The sequence below is a fragment of the Balaenoptera borealis genome (assembly GCF_965194805.1).
Source record: "Balaenoptera borealis genome assembly, chromosome: 13".
NCBI classification, from domain to species: domain Eukaryota; kingdom Metazoa; phylum Chordata; class Mammalia; order Artiodactyla; family Balaenopteridae; genus Balaenoptera; species Balaenoptera borealis.
Window position 1 is genome coordinate 7,549,431 of NC_138870.1, and position 17,581 is coordinate 7,567,011.

The 17,581-nt window shown below is 40.5% G+C and overlaps 1 protein-coding gene across 1 annotated transcript in view; it reads left to right on the top strand.

Annotated features, from left to right (window-relative positions):
* Positions 1-1,343, top strand: part of LOC309609663 (antigen WC1.1-like) — a gene marked incomplete at its 5' end in the record, with an annotated part of 64,574 nt that extends 63,231 nt beyond the window's left edge. Inside the window, one exon of the mRNA XM_082351366.1 lies at positions 1,074-1,343. Within this exon, the coding sequence (XP_082207492.1) occupies positions 1,074-1,126 (53 nt within the window). The 3' untranslated portion in view covers positions 1,127-1,343. The remainder of the gene's footprint in view (positions 1-1,073) is intronic.
* Positions 1,344-17,581: the final 16,238 nt, after the last annotated feature.

A 17,581-nucleotide genomic window follows, 5' to 3' on the forward strand; every position in this document is an offset into this window, starting at 1 on the left:
TAGCCAGGACATGGAAGCAACTGAAGTGTCCATCAACAGATGAATGGATAAAGAAGGTGTGGCACATATATACAATGGAATATTACTCAGCCATAAAAAGAAATGAAATTGAGCTATTTGTAGTGAGGTGGATGGAGTTAGAGGCTGTCATACAGAGTGAAGTAAGTCAGAAAGAGAAAAACAAATACAGTATGCTAACACATATATATGGAATCTAAGGAAAAAAAAAAAAAGTCATGAAGAACCTAGTGGCAAGATGGGAATAAAGACACAGACCTACTAGAGAATGGACTTGAGGATATGGGGAGGGGGAGGGGTAAGCCGTGACAAAGTAAGAGAGTGGCATGGACATATATACACTACCAAACGTAAAATAGATAGCTAGTGGGAAGCAGCCGCATAGCACAGGGAGATCAGCTCGGTGCTTTGTGACCACCTAGAGGGGTGGGATAGGGAGGGTGGGAGGGAGGGAGATGCAAGAGGGAAGAGATATGGGAACATATGTATATGTAAAACTGATTCGCTTTGTTATAAAGCAGAAACTAACACACCATTGTAAAGCAATTATACTCCAATAAAGATGTTTAAAAAAAAAGTTTGTATCTAATATGCTTTTCCTGATGTGTGTGGTTTTTAAAAAATTTATTTATTTGTTTATTTGTGGCTGTGTTGGGTCTTCGTTTCCGTGCAAGGGCTTTCTCCAGTTGCGGCAAGCGGGGTCCACTCTTCATCGCGGTGCGCAGGCCTCTCACTATCGCGGCCTCTCTTGTTGCGGAGCACAGGCTCCAGACGCGCAGCCCCAGTAATTGTAGCTCACGGGCCCAGTTGCTCCACGACATGTGGGATCTTCCCAGACCAGGGCTCGAACCCGTGTCCCCTGAATTGGCAGGCAGATTCTCAACCACTGCGCCACCAGGGAAGCCCCCTGATGTGTTTTATATTGTGCAGAAATGATCTCAATCTGATTCGCCAGGAGTGCTGTGTTTTCGCTTTGCCCCTGATTCTGATGCCTCTAGAGGGCTCTGTTTAGTCTGAGTCATAATCATAACCAGGGCCTAAATTTGCTATTGCAGGTTTTTTTCACGTTCCTCCAGGAAAGAAGATCTGGGAAAGGAGAAACTCCTGACCGAAGAATATGAGCTTGGAAATGAGGATGCTGCATTTGGAAGCAGTGGAATTCCATCTGAAGAACAAATACACGTCTATTGAAACTCCTGTTACATTCTGGTCCAAACTTGAGGTTCAAAAAATATCACTGCTTGTGTCCATATAGGATAATGCTGACTTGTGTTCCATTTTTATGTAAATTGTCCAATAATAAATACTTTGGTCCTTTCATATAAGTTCTTTGTTGTTCAGAAATTTTTGTGAACATCTAGACACTTTAACCCAAACTACTTTTATAGTATTCATCCCCTAGTCACTTTCATCCAGATATATATTTTCTTCTCCTGAGTGAAACCCTAGGTGAGAGACCTGTGGTCAAACTGAGGGAGATGCTGAATCCAGAGTTGAGGTTCATCTCCTCCCAAGATGACCTCATAGTAACAGCACTTGAATATTCCAGAAATGTTCTATCCTAATTACATCATCTCTCCTCACGTAATTTTGGCACCTCCTCCCCCTATAGACCCGGGAATTTGATTTCGCGGAGGTAGCTGTAGCTGTGGCAAAACTTTCTTAGTAAATAAATAAATCTAAAAACTTCTCAGAGGCATAATTGAAATAGGAAAGTACAGAAGTCGCTTGGAAGCAGAATGTTTTTATGTTAACTTTGTAGCTTTGGTTGCAGAGATTCTTAGGCTTCAATTTTTTTTCAAATGCAATTTTGTCTTTTCATGATTGAGTTACTAGGTATAGCATATAATGTGTGCAACCTGGTTAATTTAAATGAAGATTATTTCTTATGTCCTTGAGTTCAGTGACCCTTTAAAGTAGATCAATTCAAGTTACCCCAGAGTATGGTTAGATTTTAGTTGGGAAAACAAGTTTCCGTTCCCTATTCTCACTTCCTCTGGCTGTAGAAAAGATCAGAAACTACGAGTCTCTTGGTGGATAAGAGAAGAGCTGGGAGCTGGATTAGGGCCAGGGTTAGTGATGATTCATTAGGAGTTGGACCATTCTTGTTCTCTCAGCATGTTATAACTGTGGTGAATGTGGATAGTCCTTTCAACTCATATCCTAGAAGATACTCATGCATGACATTTTGGAAAATAGTTCTATTATAAGCAGCTGTACTCTCTCTGTAAAATTACTCTCTATTCTACTTTCTCTGAATTACTTGTTTTGAAGAAATAAAGTAACCCCTTAGATTCAAGCTAGGAGTACAGAAAAGTCAAATGATAAGCCCTTACAAGAAAAAAGTGTCTACTTTCATCCCCAAATTCCAACCTAATGTGTACTTATCAGTGGAAAGGGAAGAGAATGAGGTCCTTACTTTCACACCTGCTGTCTTAGGATCAGTAGGATTACGTATTATACAGAGTAAGATTAGACTTGCTAATCTTCTGAACTTCCTGGGAAAGTCATTAGAGTTCACACATCTGCTGAGGACAAATATACTGTCTACATATAACATGTTCAAGTTCTCAAGTCCTTTGACTAACACCAAATGTAAAATAGATAGTGGGAAGCAGCTGCATAGCACAGGGAGATCAGCTCAGTGCTTTGTGACCACCTAGAGGGGTGGGATAGGGAGGGTGGGAGGGAGACGCAAGAGGGAGGAGATATGGGAATATATGTATACATATAGCTGATTCACTTTGTTATACAGCAGAAACTGATACAACATTGTAAAGCAATTATACTCCAATAAAGATGTTAAAAAAAAAAGGAAAGAAATAAAGTGGTTTCAATCATTAGCTTTGTATACTCTACCTAGTATTTCTAATAGTTCTTGAGTGTGTTTGGGCTATCATATGTCTAACTACTACTTCCTGAAAGTGTGTTTTTGTTAAAATCTCAATCTCTTTTTTCTTCCTTTTTTTTTTCTATGCCTCTCTCTGCCTCATTTCAGCTAATGTGTAGACATTTTGCTGTTTCTTCCTCCTCCAAAATATTACTATCAAAAGCTCATTTTAGAGTTCCCTGTTGGCTTAGTGGTTAGGATTCCGGGCTTTCACTGCCGTGGCTCAGGTTCAATCTCTGGTCGGGGAACTGAGATCCTGTAAGCCGTGAGGCGCGGACAAAAAAAAAAAAAAGCTTATTTTACGTAGTCAACATTTACTAAAGTTTAGTGTTAAAGGAGGGAGAGGAGGGGATATAGCCTGGTGCAAAATGTAAATAGTTAGCAAATTTGACCTAATCCTAATATCCCACCATTGTTCTCTCCCATACCCCCTGCACGAGGGAATTTCTCTTTGTTTTTCACCCTATCACCATTGCTTAAACACTCTCCCTTTTATTGACTTTTCCTAATTTCTTTTTCTTATAAGTTTTGCAATGCCTCCCATAAGTAATTTTGAAATCGACCTTCCTGCCTCAGGTATAAAGAGGTATAGGGAGAGTAGACCAAAAAAACAACCTTTCTCCAACAAAGACAAAGAAGAAGAATTTTGTCCACTTCAGATTGTATGCTTGATTCATGGACAGGAAATCAGAGAAAAGGCTTATCCTTTCAACAGTCACTGCCTGGCCAGCTTTTTGGTTTCCTGATTCTCATATTTAAGGTATCTTTGAGCACAAGTTGATCCCACTAAATAGGATTTGCACATTCTGCCTGTTTGGATGTTAGGCCAGCTTTGTGCTTTGGTTTGGCAGGGACTGCCTGAATTTCTGTATAGGAACATGGCAGAATTTTAGCATATAAACAGATTAGTCTAGTTAGGAGGTACACCCAGCTACCTTGTCCACATAGCAGACTTGCTATAAGGAATGTACATTCAATCATAATATTTGGGCATTGGCTGACCTCCTATAATAAAATATACACATTGGGTGTTAACTTTTAGTATTACCCACAACCCACCCTCTTCTCCGGAATGCAAAAGCAACTGCTGTTTTTTCTTTTGATACAGCAGAATTTTCCTTCCTGTTACATACCACTGTGGTTATAATTGCAAACGGGCCTAATGATGAACAGAAAAACATCCTGCACCTTTAGTAATATCTGATTAACAGTAATGTAAGAGACCCTGCTGATCTCAACTTGGCAGAAATTTGTGGTGTAATTTGTATATCTTATATTGCTCTGAAAGATCTACAGTATCTACAGAATTTCCTCAACTGGAAGGCTCACCATTGATCAATCATAGAGATAAAAGGGTAATTATAATTTTACAAATTTGAACTCTATGTTTTATTGATCATATTTTGTATAGTTTGGTCCAAAAAAGACACATATGTGTACTGTGCTCTCAAAATCTTTCTTCTTTAATGGGATAATTTCTTTTTTATGCCACAATACCCTATTCCTGACAAAACACTGAACGGAGAGAGGCTGCTAATTCCCAAAATCAGCTCTGGAGAAATAACAGAGCTAAAAAGGAAGTAAGTATCCAAAGAATTAACCACATCAGAGTGAGACCATCCCCTGTGTACATTGAACCCAGATTGAAATGGTGCTTGGAGACTGGAGGGCCGGGCAGAGGCTGGTGAGTGGCTGCAACCTGGGAAGAAAGCTGTATGTGGACACCAGAGGAAAGTTCTGATCTTGCATTTCCCCCAATTCATTTTATCACTTGTTTCATAGCCACGGAAATCTGTGGCAGCAACCTAAGCTACTCACTGTGTCCATGACTAATATCAGGCAAGTACAAAAGGGCTGCTTAGCTGGAAAGTTAAAGAAAACAATCAACCAATAAATAGTATGGTGAATGTGGATAAGAGCAAGTGGGTAAGTTGGAAAATCACTTTGAGTCATTTTCCAAGAAGGCAAGAGAAAAAAGTAAAGACAGAGAAAATATAACTAAAATGGTAAGGGATACAGAGGACAGGAGAAAAGCATTATCATAGACTTGAGAGGGTCCCAGAAAAAAAAAGAAAAACATAAAACTAGAGAGAAGAAAAGAGCTTGAAAAACCAATAGATATAAATTTCACAGAATTTTTAAAAATATGTAAGGTCTCATTTCGAAAGGGTTTGTAGATTGCCAGTGAAATAAGATAAGGAAAAACATTCACACCCAAACTATATAGAAAATTTTTTTAAATGTCAAAGTAAAATTTTTCAGAAAAAAGAACACATCATCTGCCAAGAAACAAGAATCAGACTGACTCTAAAATTATCAGTAGCAATATTACTTACAAGAAGACAATAAAGTAGTATCTTTAAAAGAATAAGAACATTCAATTTGGAATTGTATGTACAGCAAAAGTATCATTCCTAAGTGAGAGAGAAATATGTAAGTCCACAATTTTATTGAATACATACGTATATATAATTCTGCTATTAACACAGGAAGAAACAGTGAAACTGAATTCGACAGTAAAACACAGGCCTAGATGGTTTTTTTTTTTTAACATCTTTGTTGGAGTATAATTGCTTTACAATGGTGTGTTAGTTTCTGTTTTATAACAAAGTGAATCAGCTATACGTATACATATATCCCCATATCTCCTCCCTCTTGCGCCTCCCTCCCACCCTCCCTATCCCACCCCTCTAGGTGGTCACAAAGCACTGAGCTGATCTCCCTGTGCTATGCGGCTGCTTCCCACTAGCTATCTATTTTACATTTGGTAGTATATATAAGTCCATGCCATTCTCTCACTTTGTCCCAGCTTACCCTTCCCCCTCCCTGTGTCCTCAAGTCCTAGATGGTTTTATTGGTATGTTTCATCAAACTCTCAAGCAATAATTAATATTTAAATTTAAAAAATAGAAGCAGCAGAAAATAGAGGGAAAAAATCCCCAGCTCATTTAAAAAGGCTAGTACAATATTAATTTTACTTTTATATGGAGTTATAAACTTACATAGAGTAAATTTCACAAATGTTAAGTGTACAACTAAAGAACTGATACATAACTATATACCCATATATGTATTTGCTAGATAAAGAATATTTTCTATGCCAGAGAAGGCACTCTCATGCTTGCTTTCCCTGCCTACCACTATATGTACCAACCTTTTATCACCATAGATTAGTTCTTCCTGTGGTTGAGCAGTTTGAACAGTGAGAATTTCTTTTGGCCTGGCTTCTTTTACAAAATAGTATGTCTGCGAAATTAAAATAAGTTACTACATGTAGCAGTATTTTATTAAATTGCTATCTAGTATTCTAATGCAAGTCTCTATCACTATTTATTTGCATTTTGGACATTGAATTATTTCTAGTTTTTGGCCATTATAAGTAGAACTGGTGTCAGAGCTATATAATAGGAAAGAAAAAATGAGTTTATCTACCGAAACACATATAAAAAGATATTCATATCAGCCACTATTACCCAAAATTGATGAAAGTTTTTCTTAGGAATATACTCAGGAATATACTCTTTGGAATATTCTGGGTTATAGGGTATAATATGTGTATATTTTGTAGATTTCAACAAATGATTTTTTAAAGTGGCTTACCAATTTCAACAGCTACTGGCATGCTATTGTTGTGTCATTTATGTTCATTCTATTGGAAATTGTTCTCTTACAAGTGTCCAACTAATCTTTGACAAGGGTGCCATGAACACTCAATTAGGAAGCAATTGTCTCTTCAATAAATGCTGTTGGTAAAACTTGATATTCACAAGCAAATGAATAAAACAGGACCCCTTTATTATATCCTTATACTAAAATTAACTACAAATGGATTAAAGGCTTAAATATAAGACCTGAAACTGTAAAAATCCTTGAGGAAAACACAGTGAAAATGCTCATAGACTCTGGTCTTGACGCCAATTTTTGGATGTGACACTAAATGCACAAGCAACAAAAAGCAAAAATAAACAAGTGAACTGTATAACACTAAAATGTTTCTGCACAACAAAGGAAACAATCAACAAAATGAAAAGGCAACCTATGGAGTGGGAGAAGATATTTGCAAATCATCTATCTGATAAGGAGTTAGTTAGAATCTAAATTATACTAAAAACTCGTACAATTTAACAGCCAAAAAAAATCCAATTAAAAAATGGGCAAAGGACTTGAATAGTCATTTTTCCAAAGAAGACATACAACTGGCCAAGAGATATTGGGTTGGCCAAAACGTTCGTCTGGGTTTTTCCATAAGACATTACAAAAACCCAAATGAACTTTTTGGCCAACACAATACATGAAAAGATACTATCACTAATCATCAGGGAGATTCAAATCAAAACCACAATGAGACATCACCTCACACTTGCTAGAGTGGCTATCATCAAAAAGACAAGAGACAACAAGTTTTAGTGGAGGCTGAGAAGAAAAGGGAGCCCTTGTGCACTGTTGGTCGGAATGCACATTGGTGCAGCCATTATGGAAAGAGTATGGAGGTTCCTCAAAAAATTAAAAATAGAACCACCATATGATTCAGCAATCCAACTTCTGGGTATATATCCAAAGGAAATGAAATCAGTATCTCAAAGAGATGTCTTCACTCCTATGTTAATTGCAGCATTATTCACAATGGCCAAGATATGGAAACTACAATTAAAGTGTTCATCAACAGGTGAATGGATAAAGAAAATGCGATGTACCTGTATATAATGGAATATAATTCAGCCATAAAAAAGATGGAAATGCTGCCATTTGTGACAACATGAAAGGACCTTGAGGGCATTATGGTAATTGAAATAAGCCAGACAGAGAAAGACAACTACTTTATGATATCTCTTATTTGTGGAATCTAAAAAAAGTTAAACTCTTAAAAATGGAGTTAATGATGGTTCCCAGGGGCTGGGGGAGTGGAAGAATGGAGAAATGGTGGTGAAAGGGTACAAACCCCCAGCTATAAGATGAATAAGTTCTGGGAATTTAATGTCAACATGGACTATAGTTAACAATACTATATTATGTACTTGAAAGTTACTCTTACACAGTAGATCTTAAATGTTCTCAACACAAGAAGAAAGAAAAGGTAATTATGTGAGGTGGTGGAAACCTTTACTAAACTTATTGTAATCATTTCAAAATATATACATGTATCAAAGCATTATGTTGTATACCTTAAATTTACACAATGCTATATGTTAATTATATCTCAACAAATCTGGAAAAAAATTCTAAAGAAAATAAAATGTAAAGAGATTCTATTTTTTAAAAACCTTTTATTTTTTATTATTTTTTTAACATCTTTATTGGAGTATAATTGCTTTACAATGGTGTGTTAGTTTCTGCTTTATAACAAAGTGAATCAGCTATACATATACATATATCCCCATATCTCCTCCCTCTTGCGTCTCCCTCCCACCCTCCCTATCCCACTCCTCTAGGTGGTCACAAAGCACTGAGCTGATCTCCCTGTGCTATGCGGCTGCATCCCACTAGCTATTGATTTACATTTGGTAGTGCATATATGTCCTATACCATTTCCTATACTACTTTAACCTCTTTGTTCCTGTATTTGTTCTTTGTTCTTATTTGTTCTTATTTGTTCTTTGTTCTCCTTAATTACTTATATTTATATTTTGAATCATTAAATGAAACTTCAGATTTAAATTCCCCGGTTTGTTAAAAGAATAAGGCAAATGCTATGTTGTTTTTTTTAAAGCCTCCTCACTTAGGATTATTTAAATTGCATTTTTCCTGATTTTTTTTCCTACACAAGGGGTTATAAACAGACTTTATATGAAAAAGAATAGAAAATTGAACAGCGTTCTGCATAAGGAGGAAAGAGCTTTATTAGGAGGAGAAAGATGTGCTGGAGTCAATGAGTGTTGTTTTAACCCAAAACGTGAACATTTCTGGGTGAAGATGTCAACACAAAACAAAACAACACAATCATGTAGATTTTATTATAGTGTAGTTATTAGCAATGATAAGAGTAAAATAGTCTGAACACTTTTTTTTGTTTCAGCTTTTAAACATTAGTTCTTTTTTTAATTTTATTTTTTTAAAATACTTTTTAAAAAATTTATTTATTTATTTATTTATTTATTTATTTATTTATTTATGGCTGTGTTGGGTCTTCGTTTCTGTGCGAGGGCTTTCTCTAGTTGCGGCGAGCGGGGGCCACTCCTCATCGCGGTGCGCGGGCCTCTCACTATCGCGGCCTCTCTTGCTGCGGAGCACAGGCTCCAGACGCGCAGGCTCAGTAGTTGTGGCTCACGGGCCCAGTTGCTCCGCGGCATGTGGGATCTTCCCAGACCAGGGCTCGAACCCGTGTCCCCTGCATTGGCAGGCAGACTCTCAACCACTGCGCCACCAGGGAAGCCCCTAACTTTAGTTCTTATTTTGATAAGTTAAAAAAAAAAACTTGGAGAATTATAATATCTGAGACTCAGCCAAAAATAAAGCCAATAAAGGCACATAGGCATCTTGGTTTCCTGTTTACATCCCTTAGAATCAGGAAGTCATTCTGATTCTCAACAGGTAATTTCCTTTCAGTTGCATTTGCTGAAAAGTTATTTTTCTTCTCTAATGTTCCGTAAAGTATTCCCCGATGATCACAGTCTATAATGACCCTTGCCTTTTCCACCTGGGATTTTATTTCCTCAATTGGATGAGAAGCAGAATTCAGACCTCATATTTCTTATCCAATCCCGCACTGGGCACATTTTTTGTTCTTAGGCAGTGTCCTGGTATCAGAGATTTCTCTTTGCTGTTCTGATTGAGAAATAGGGGGTTTGTGGACCTTGAGAGGAAACACACACTCATGGCAGATGGAGATGAGGCATGAAGGCTCCTGGAGATGGTACATAAGAAGTCTTGGGAGCTGGCAAAGACTGTGGAACCACATTAGCATCTTGTCAGTGGGTCTGCACTGGTCAGTCACCTTAGAGAAGGTTGAGTTCAGACCAGGAATTGAGATCATTGTGTGTACGGGGGAGTGGTGGTGGGACAGAGTGTTCCCTGTGGCAGGGGAAATCTGTCCTTTTTTTTGGTTTTTCAATTTAGACATTGTTCTGCTGAATAAGGCTGGCTCTAGGGCTGTGAAGTCTAGGGAAGTCTAGGGAAATAGTTTCTTCATTTTGTGAATGGATATGGCTCCGATGCAGTGAGAGGGACATTCTGAATATGTGTAGTAAAATCTACCCTGGGGCCTGGGGCTGGAGCTCACATTACGTTTTGGGCCTTCACAGAGAGCCCTAAATCAGGAAGCTTTAGGGTAAGAGACGGGCTCTCCTGGGAGTGCAGAGACAGGAGACCCAGGGCTCCTCTAACTCTTAGGTCTACTGTTGCCGTCCCAGCAGCCCCTACTGCCCAGTTAAGCAGAGGAACGCGAGTCCTCTACTTAAGGGTGGCCTTGAGGCTAGGGAGGCACAGGGTGAAAGCAGCATGTGGCTTATCTGGGGTCAGTGCTGAGGTATCCAAATATGGGCCCCAGCAGTGGAAGTAACCACTGAGCGGCCAGCTAGCAGGCCTGCCAGCCTCTCACTACCAGCCCTAGGAGAGCCCTGACCCCAGACCCAGGAGAGAGAAGCAGTTCTCCTTGAAAGAATGAAAAAAAGAAACAGAAGGGCTGGGTGATAAATGAGCTGGGCATGGGTGAGGGAGAGAATGAGGAGATCAGTGCCAGGCAAGAACACAGGCCAGGGCAGGCAGCAAGGCAGGCAGCCCTGTGGGCACTGGAAAGGGCCTGGAGCTGGGACTCAGCAGGCCAGCTTTCAGTGCCAGATCAGCTGCTCACAAGCTGTTTGACCTTGGGCAAGCTAATCTGATTGTCTAATATTTTTGGTTCAGTGGAGCTGTGGTGGAAGTGAAGTTCCCAGAGATTACTTGTTTCTATCTAGCAGTTATAGGATGAGGCTTGGCCAATCCCCATCCAGATCTTCATGATTCCTATTGTGCCTGAAGCTGTGACTTCATCACCCTTATCACCTAGGAGGTGAGAGAGCTGGGGCAGAGAATTCCGTGTCCTCAGATCTCAATGGCAGAAGTTGTACCAGGGGCCAGTTTATTCCCAAATGGTGTTCCTTGGCTCTATGCCTTGTTTGCTATGCTCTTTGTATTTTTTCTCTTTGTCATGTTTTCTCCCTTTTTACTTGAGATAGACCAACATGTAAAGAAATGTAAGTGCCATGGTGGGCTTTAGGACACAGGCCAACTATAATGAGGGAATGTGTGTATGGAGCGAGGAGAAGGTGTTATTATTATATGTTATGTTATATTTTATACAATATATAACATATATAATATGTTATATATATGTTATATTATATAATATATTATATAGTTATATATATGTTATATTGTATATGTATAATATATTATATTATATATGTTATATATAATATGTTATAATGCGGGGAACACGAGGAAAAATGTCTACTCTTCTCTGATCTCCAAGGTCTCAATGACCCAGGGCTGAAGGTCATAGAATTATAATCTTATATGTGATAGAAGTACTTGGGTAACACAGGTCAGGACTGGGCTAAGAAGTCCATTCCTGGGGTACCTGTGGAGTATGAGGAAGTATCAGGGGCCCTGCCTGAGCCTACATAATGCCCAGGCTTAAGGATATAAGGAACCCTGTGGAACCTGGGGATATATGGAGTTTCCAGATGATGATCTCTGACCCAGTGTGCTTTGTCTTAGTCTTGCTCAGATGCAGGTATTCTCTGCATAATGCTGTCCATAAGGATAAAGAAAACAATGACCTAAAGATGGATCATCTGGTAAGACCAGGTGAGTATTCTTTGCCCTTCACCTTTGGGTTCATATGGCCATAAGCTGACAGCTCTAGTTACTCTCACAGTTCACGTGCTAGATATCTGAGAATCCCAAACTCAAATCTGGTCTCAGTGAGACATCCCCCTCATGTTCTGTTTAGCCTAAGACTTCTGAGTCTTCTCTCTAGGGAGAACATTTTTCAAGCAGATGTCTGGTTCTGAGCTCTCACTAACTCCTCATTAACTTCATAATAAACATAGGTTTATTATTTAGGGACTCCTGTATGTGGAAAGGTTTCTCTTTCTCATCTATACTTGTGATGTTCCTCTTCTTATCAAGGTTCTCTCTCAAGTGACTCAGTGATTAAGCTACCTTTTTTTTTTTCATGCTAGACAGTGAAAAACAAAGTGCCTCTTCTCCAGGCACTTGTTATAAAGTTGTCATTGTGATAGGGATAAGTGATGGGATAGATCATCATACAAACACCCTGGGGAGACTGAAAGTCCATTTTTCTAGGGGACATTCTGACCACCTGTTGACCATAATTCCTGCAGATTGTGTATGTCAGGTGACTTGCCTCTCCAGGTAAGGGCCGTTCCTTTCTTCTTCGTGCTGTTCTATGGCTCCCTTGTGACATCACTGGGAGAGGACTCCTTCGGTTCTCTGAATCAACCATATCACTCCTTCAATATGAACGTCAGATGTCCTACAGATAGTCTGACCAGGTTTCCCTCACACAAAATTAAAATGCCTGGTCTGTAAAAGGTTATTGGGTTTCTCTGAGGTAAAATAAAGTAGAACATGGTTTTAATTGTAAGCAACCAGAGCGTCTAACCCAACACTGCCATTACATAAATGAGAATATATACTTTATTGTTGTAGTTGGAAAAGTTTAAGTCAATTGCCCCAAACTTCACATGAAGTCACTGTAACTCACAATCATCTGTATAAATGTCTCCATTTCCCTATTTCATGTTGCACTTCACTTCTGCCACTGTCCTTGAGACCCTTGTCTGCCTTAGAGTCCAAAGTCAGAACACAATTCCCCAAGTGATGATTTCAAAGAAGTCAAATTAGTGGCTTTGTCTGAAACTGTTCCTTTTCCAGCAATGAGTGAAGTGGGTATCTCCTTCGTGGAGGGGTACAGGTTTGTCACCTAGGCCTCTCTAAGTGACCAAGGAAAGTACAGCTATCCTTTCTGAGAGTAGAAAATCTGAGTGGGTTCCTATCTCTCTCATACATCGACTTTGCCCTTTTCAAGGCATTTCTGTCATTTCTGTGTCCTCACAGAAGCTGGCTAGATCTCGGTTTCTGTGGTTACATCTCCCTTCCACCCCTGTTCTCAGTCACTGATGCTGTGCTTCTATGACCATATTTCTCAAACTTGAATATTAGTTCCATGCACGGTCAAATGATTTTTGCACTAATAATTCTGCATGTGATCCGAAGTATAGAGTGTCTGGTGAAATGCCAGAATATGAACATTTTGTGACATTTCTTACATTATGAGGGCCATTGCCCCTAATATACTAGATTGACCTTCCTTACAGATATATAGTTTCTTGGGTTAGATGGGGGAGAACATTAATCCAGATTTCTTTAGAAACTCATAGGACCTTAGAGATAGAAGCATGAGAGCTCGTGTAGAAAATATCAGCCATAATATTTTTTAATTAGCAGATTAGAAAGCTGTTGTTTTCTTTTTTCTGTGTAAGGTGAAAAGTTGTAAGCCTTCTGGTGAAGGCTGACTTTTTTTATAGCTCATGTAGCAACTCCCATTATATAACAATTATTATAAAGTTTGGGATTATCTGCATAGATATTTCAGAAATCAGGACAAGTCACAAAGAAAAGGTCGGTCTGTCACTGAGGACTGACTGTTTTGGAGCTGTGCTTTCCTCCTTCCCATTTCTTGTATATTCACCTTGAGAAATAGTAATCTCTTGTTACAAGTTTTCCCAGACTATGGGCCAAGAGTCATAAAGTCCTGTCGTGACAGGATGGTTCTAAGTGTCTGATGATGTAAAGAAATTTTTACAGTCTGCATCTCTTCCATTGCTCCTGTTCTCTAAAATGAGTGTTCTCATTCTTCTGGGTCACAGGTAGAATCAAACACTTTTCTTCTTGTTTCAGGCTGTCCCCTGGAGTCACCAAGGAGAGAAGTTCTTGGAGGGCAGGAAGATGAGATGAGAGAAGATCCCCCACTATTCGTGAGGGTAGCAAGAGGGCCCAGGGATTCTGAGGCTGAGATCTCTGCCCCTGGACCATCAGTTTGAGAGTGGCTAAGCCTGCAAGGAGTCCTGTGACATCCTATCTCAGATGGGGGAGGTCTTCTGAGACCCTCATTATCTGTGTTTATACTGGAAAAAAAGATAATAAATATTTTGAGACTCTCAGAGAAGTTCTGTGCTACCAGGAATTTTTTGTTGAACTGATACCTTCTTACACTCAACTGCTTTTACTCAACTTAAATCTCATGAGAATTTCCTATTTCCAGGTGAAATCCTAGGCGAGTGACTTGCATTATCTTATTCTCCTAAAGCAACATATATAGTCATTCTTGCAGGGGAAGAAAAACTCATGGTCCTTATAAGACTAAGCAGTCACTTAATCCAGGACCATAGCTGAGACTTTTCTCTCTCCATCTAAGATGTTCACGTAGCAAACTCATCTGAACATTCTGAAATGTTCTGTCCACATTGCACTGTTTTCTTATATCAGCGCCATGCTTCTCTCCCATCTTGGAGTGGAACATGGTTTCACAGAGACAGATGCCCAGAGAAGGAATTTCTATAGATTTTCTTTTTCTACCCAAAGCTTCATGGCCCCCAAACATTTCTTCTTTATTATCAAGTGAAACTAATTTTTATCGCTCCTCTCCCACATCAGGTTTTCTTTTCATGTAAGTTTCTACACATAATTCTCCCTCAGCTTTACCTATCATGTTTACCTGTTTACCTCTGTTCACCTCTCTTATTCTCTACCCTTCACCTTTGGGTTTTTCTGCCCATAAGCTGGCAGCTCTAGTCAGGTCCACAGTCCATGCATTAGATAGTTTGAGACATCATACACAAATGTGGTCCCAGTGAGACAGCCCCCTCATGTTCTGCATGGGACCTCCCCTTCCTCTCAGCTAAGCCTCTGAGCTTTCTCTCTGGGGAAAACATACATCAAACTTATGTTTCATTCTGAGCGCTCATTAGTTCCTGTAGGTGGAAATGTTTCTCCTTTTTGTCTATTTCTGTGATGTTCCTCTTTCTATTAAAAGTCACTTTCAACTGAATCAGGGATGAAATCCTCACATTACATGCTAAACAGTAAAAGGAAAGGTGACTCTGAATCTTTTCCAGTCAGTGGTTATAAATTTGATTTTGAAATAGGATTAAGGATAAAAGGACTCAAGCACGTGTAGAGATGAGACAGAGCAATACACATTTAGTAGGAACTGTACTTCTAGTTTTGAATTTTGATCTTTTCCCGGGCTAGTGACATGCTGCTGGATACTCTCGTGACGCTGGGCAGTGGTGGCGGTGAGACACAGCTCCCAATCAGTCACACCATCACGAGGGCGAACAACCATTCTGTACCCAGACAACCATTCCATTTTTCGTTCTCAGTGCAGTATTCAATGAATTATGTGAGCTATTCAACATTATAAAATAAGCTTTGTATTAGATGATTTTGCCCAACTGTAGGCTAATGTAAGTGTTCTGAGCCCATTTAAAGTAGGCTAGGCTGGGGGAGGGGCAAGATGGCGGAAGAGTAAGACGCGGAGATCACCTTCCTTCCCACAGATACAGTAGACATACATCTACATGTGGAACTGCTCCTACAGAACACCCACTGAACGCTGGCAGAAGACGTCAGACCTCCCAAAAGGCAAGAAACTCCCCACATACCTGGGTAGGGCAAAAGAAAAAAGAAATAACAGAGACAAAAGAATAGGGACAGGACCTGCACCAGTGGGAGGGAGCTGTGAAGGAGGAAAGGTTTCCACGCACTAGGAGCCCCTTCGCGGGAGGAGACTGCGGGTGGCGGAGGGGGGAGCTTCGGAGCCACGGAGGAGAGTGCAGCCACAGGGGGGCGGAGGGCAAAGCGGAGAGATTCCCGCACAGAGGCTCGGCGCCGAGCAGCACTCACCAGCCTGAGAGGCTTGTCTGCTCCCCCGCCGGGGCGGGCGGGGCTGGGAGCTGAGGCTCGGGCTTCGGTCGGATCGCAGGGAGAGGACTGGGGTTGGCGGCGTGAACACAGCCTGAAGGGGTTAGTGCACCACAGCTAGCCGGGAGGGAGTCCGGGAAAAGTCTGCAGCTGCCGAAGAGGCAAGAGACTTTGTCTTACCTCTTTGTTTCCTGGTGCGCGAGGAGAGGGGATTCAGAGCGCCACCTAAACGAGCTCCAGAGACGGGCGCGAGCCGCGGCTAACAGCGCGGACCCCAGAGACGGGCAGGAGACGCTAAGGCTGCTGCTGCCGCCACCAAGAAGCCTGTGAGCGAACACAGGTCACTCTCAACACCGCCCCTCCTGGGAGCCGGTGCAGCCTGCCACTGCCAGGGTCCCGTGATCCAGGAACAACTTCGCCGGGAGAACGCACGGCGCGCCTCAGGCTGCTGCAACGTCACGACGCCTCTGACGCCGCAGGCTCGCCCCGCCTCCTCCGTACCGCTCCCTCCCCGCGGCCTGAGTGAGCCAGAGCCCCCGAAGCAGCTGCTCCTTTAACCCCGTCCTGTCTGAGCGAAGAACAGACGCCCTCAGGCGACCTACATGCAGAGGCGGGTCCAAATCCAAAGCTGAACCCCGGGAGCTGTACGAACAAAGAAGAGAAAGGGAAATTTCTCCCAGCAGCCTCAGAAGCAGCGGATTAAAGCTCCACAAACAACGTGATGTGCCTGCATCTGTTGAATACCTGAATAGACAACGAATCATCCCAAATTCAAGAGGTGGACTTTGGGAGCAGGATATATTAATTTTTCCCCTTTTCCTTTTTTTGTGAGTGTATATGTGTATGCTTCTGGGTGAGATTGTGTCTGTATAGCTTTGCTTTCACCATTAGTCCTAGGGTTAGGTCCGTCCATGTTTTTTTTTTGTTTTTTTTTTTTTACTTAAAAAAATTTTTTTTCCTAATAAATGTTTTCTTAATAATATTTTCCTTATTTTCTATTTTTAGAAATTAAAAAAAATTTTAATAAGTTTTTTCATATTTTTTATTTTAAAAAATTAAAAAAATTTTTCTTAATAAATTTTTTCTTAATAATTTTTTTCTTATTTTTTACTATAAAAATTAATCTATTTTTAAAAATTAAAAAAAAATTTTTTCTGAATACATTTATTCTTAATAATTTTTTTCTTATTTTTTCTTATAATAGCTTTATTTTATTTTATTTTATCCTCTTTCTTTCTTTCTATTTTTTTCTCCCTTTTATTCTGAGCCGTGTGGATGAAAGGCTCTTGGTGCTCCAGCCAGGCATCAGGGCTGTGCCTCTGAGGTGGGAGAGCCAACTTCAGGACACTGGTCCACAAGAGACCTCCCAGCTCCATGTAATACCAAACGGCAAAAATCTCTCAGAGATCTCCATCTCAGCATCAAGACCCAGCTTCACTCAACGATCAGCAAGCTACAGTGCTGGATACCCTATGCCAAACAACTAGCAAGACAGGAACACAGCCCCATCCATTAGCAGAGAGGCTGCCTAAAATCATAATAAGGCCACAGACACCCCAAAACACACCACCAGACGTGGATGTGCCCACCAGAAAGACAAGATCCAACCTCATCCACCAGAACACAGGCACTAGTCCCCTCCACCAGGAAGCCTACACAACCCACTGAACCAACCTTAGCCACTGGGGATAGATACCAAAAACAACGGGAACTACAAACCTGCAGCCTATGAAAAGGAGACCCCAA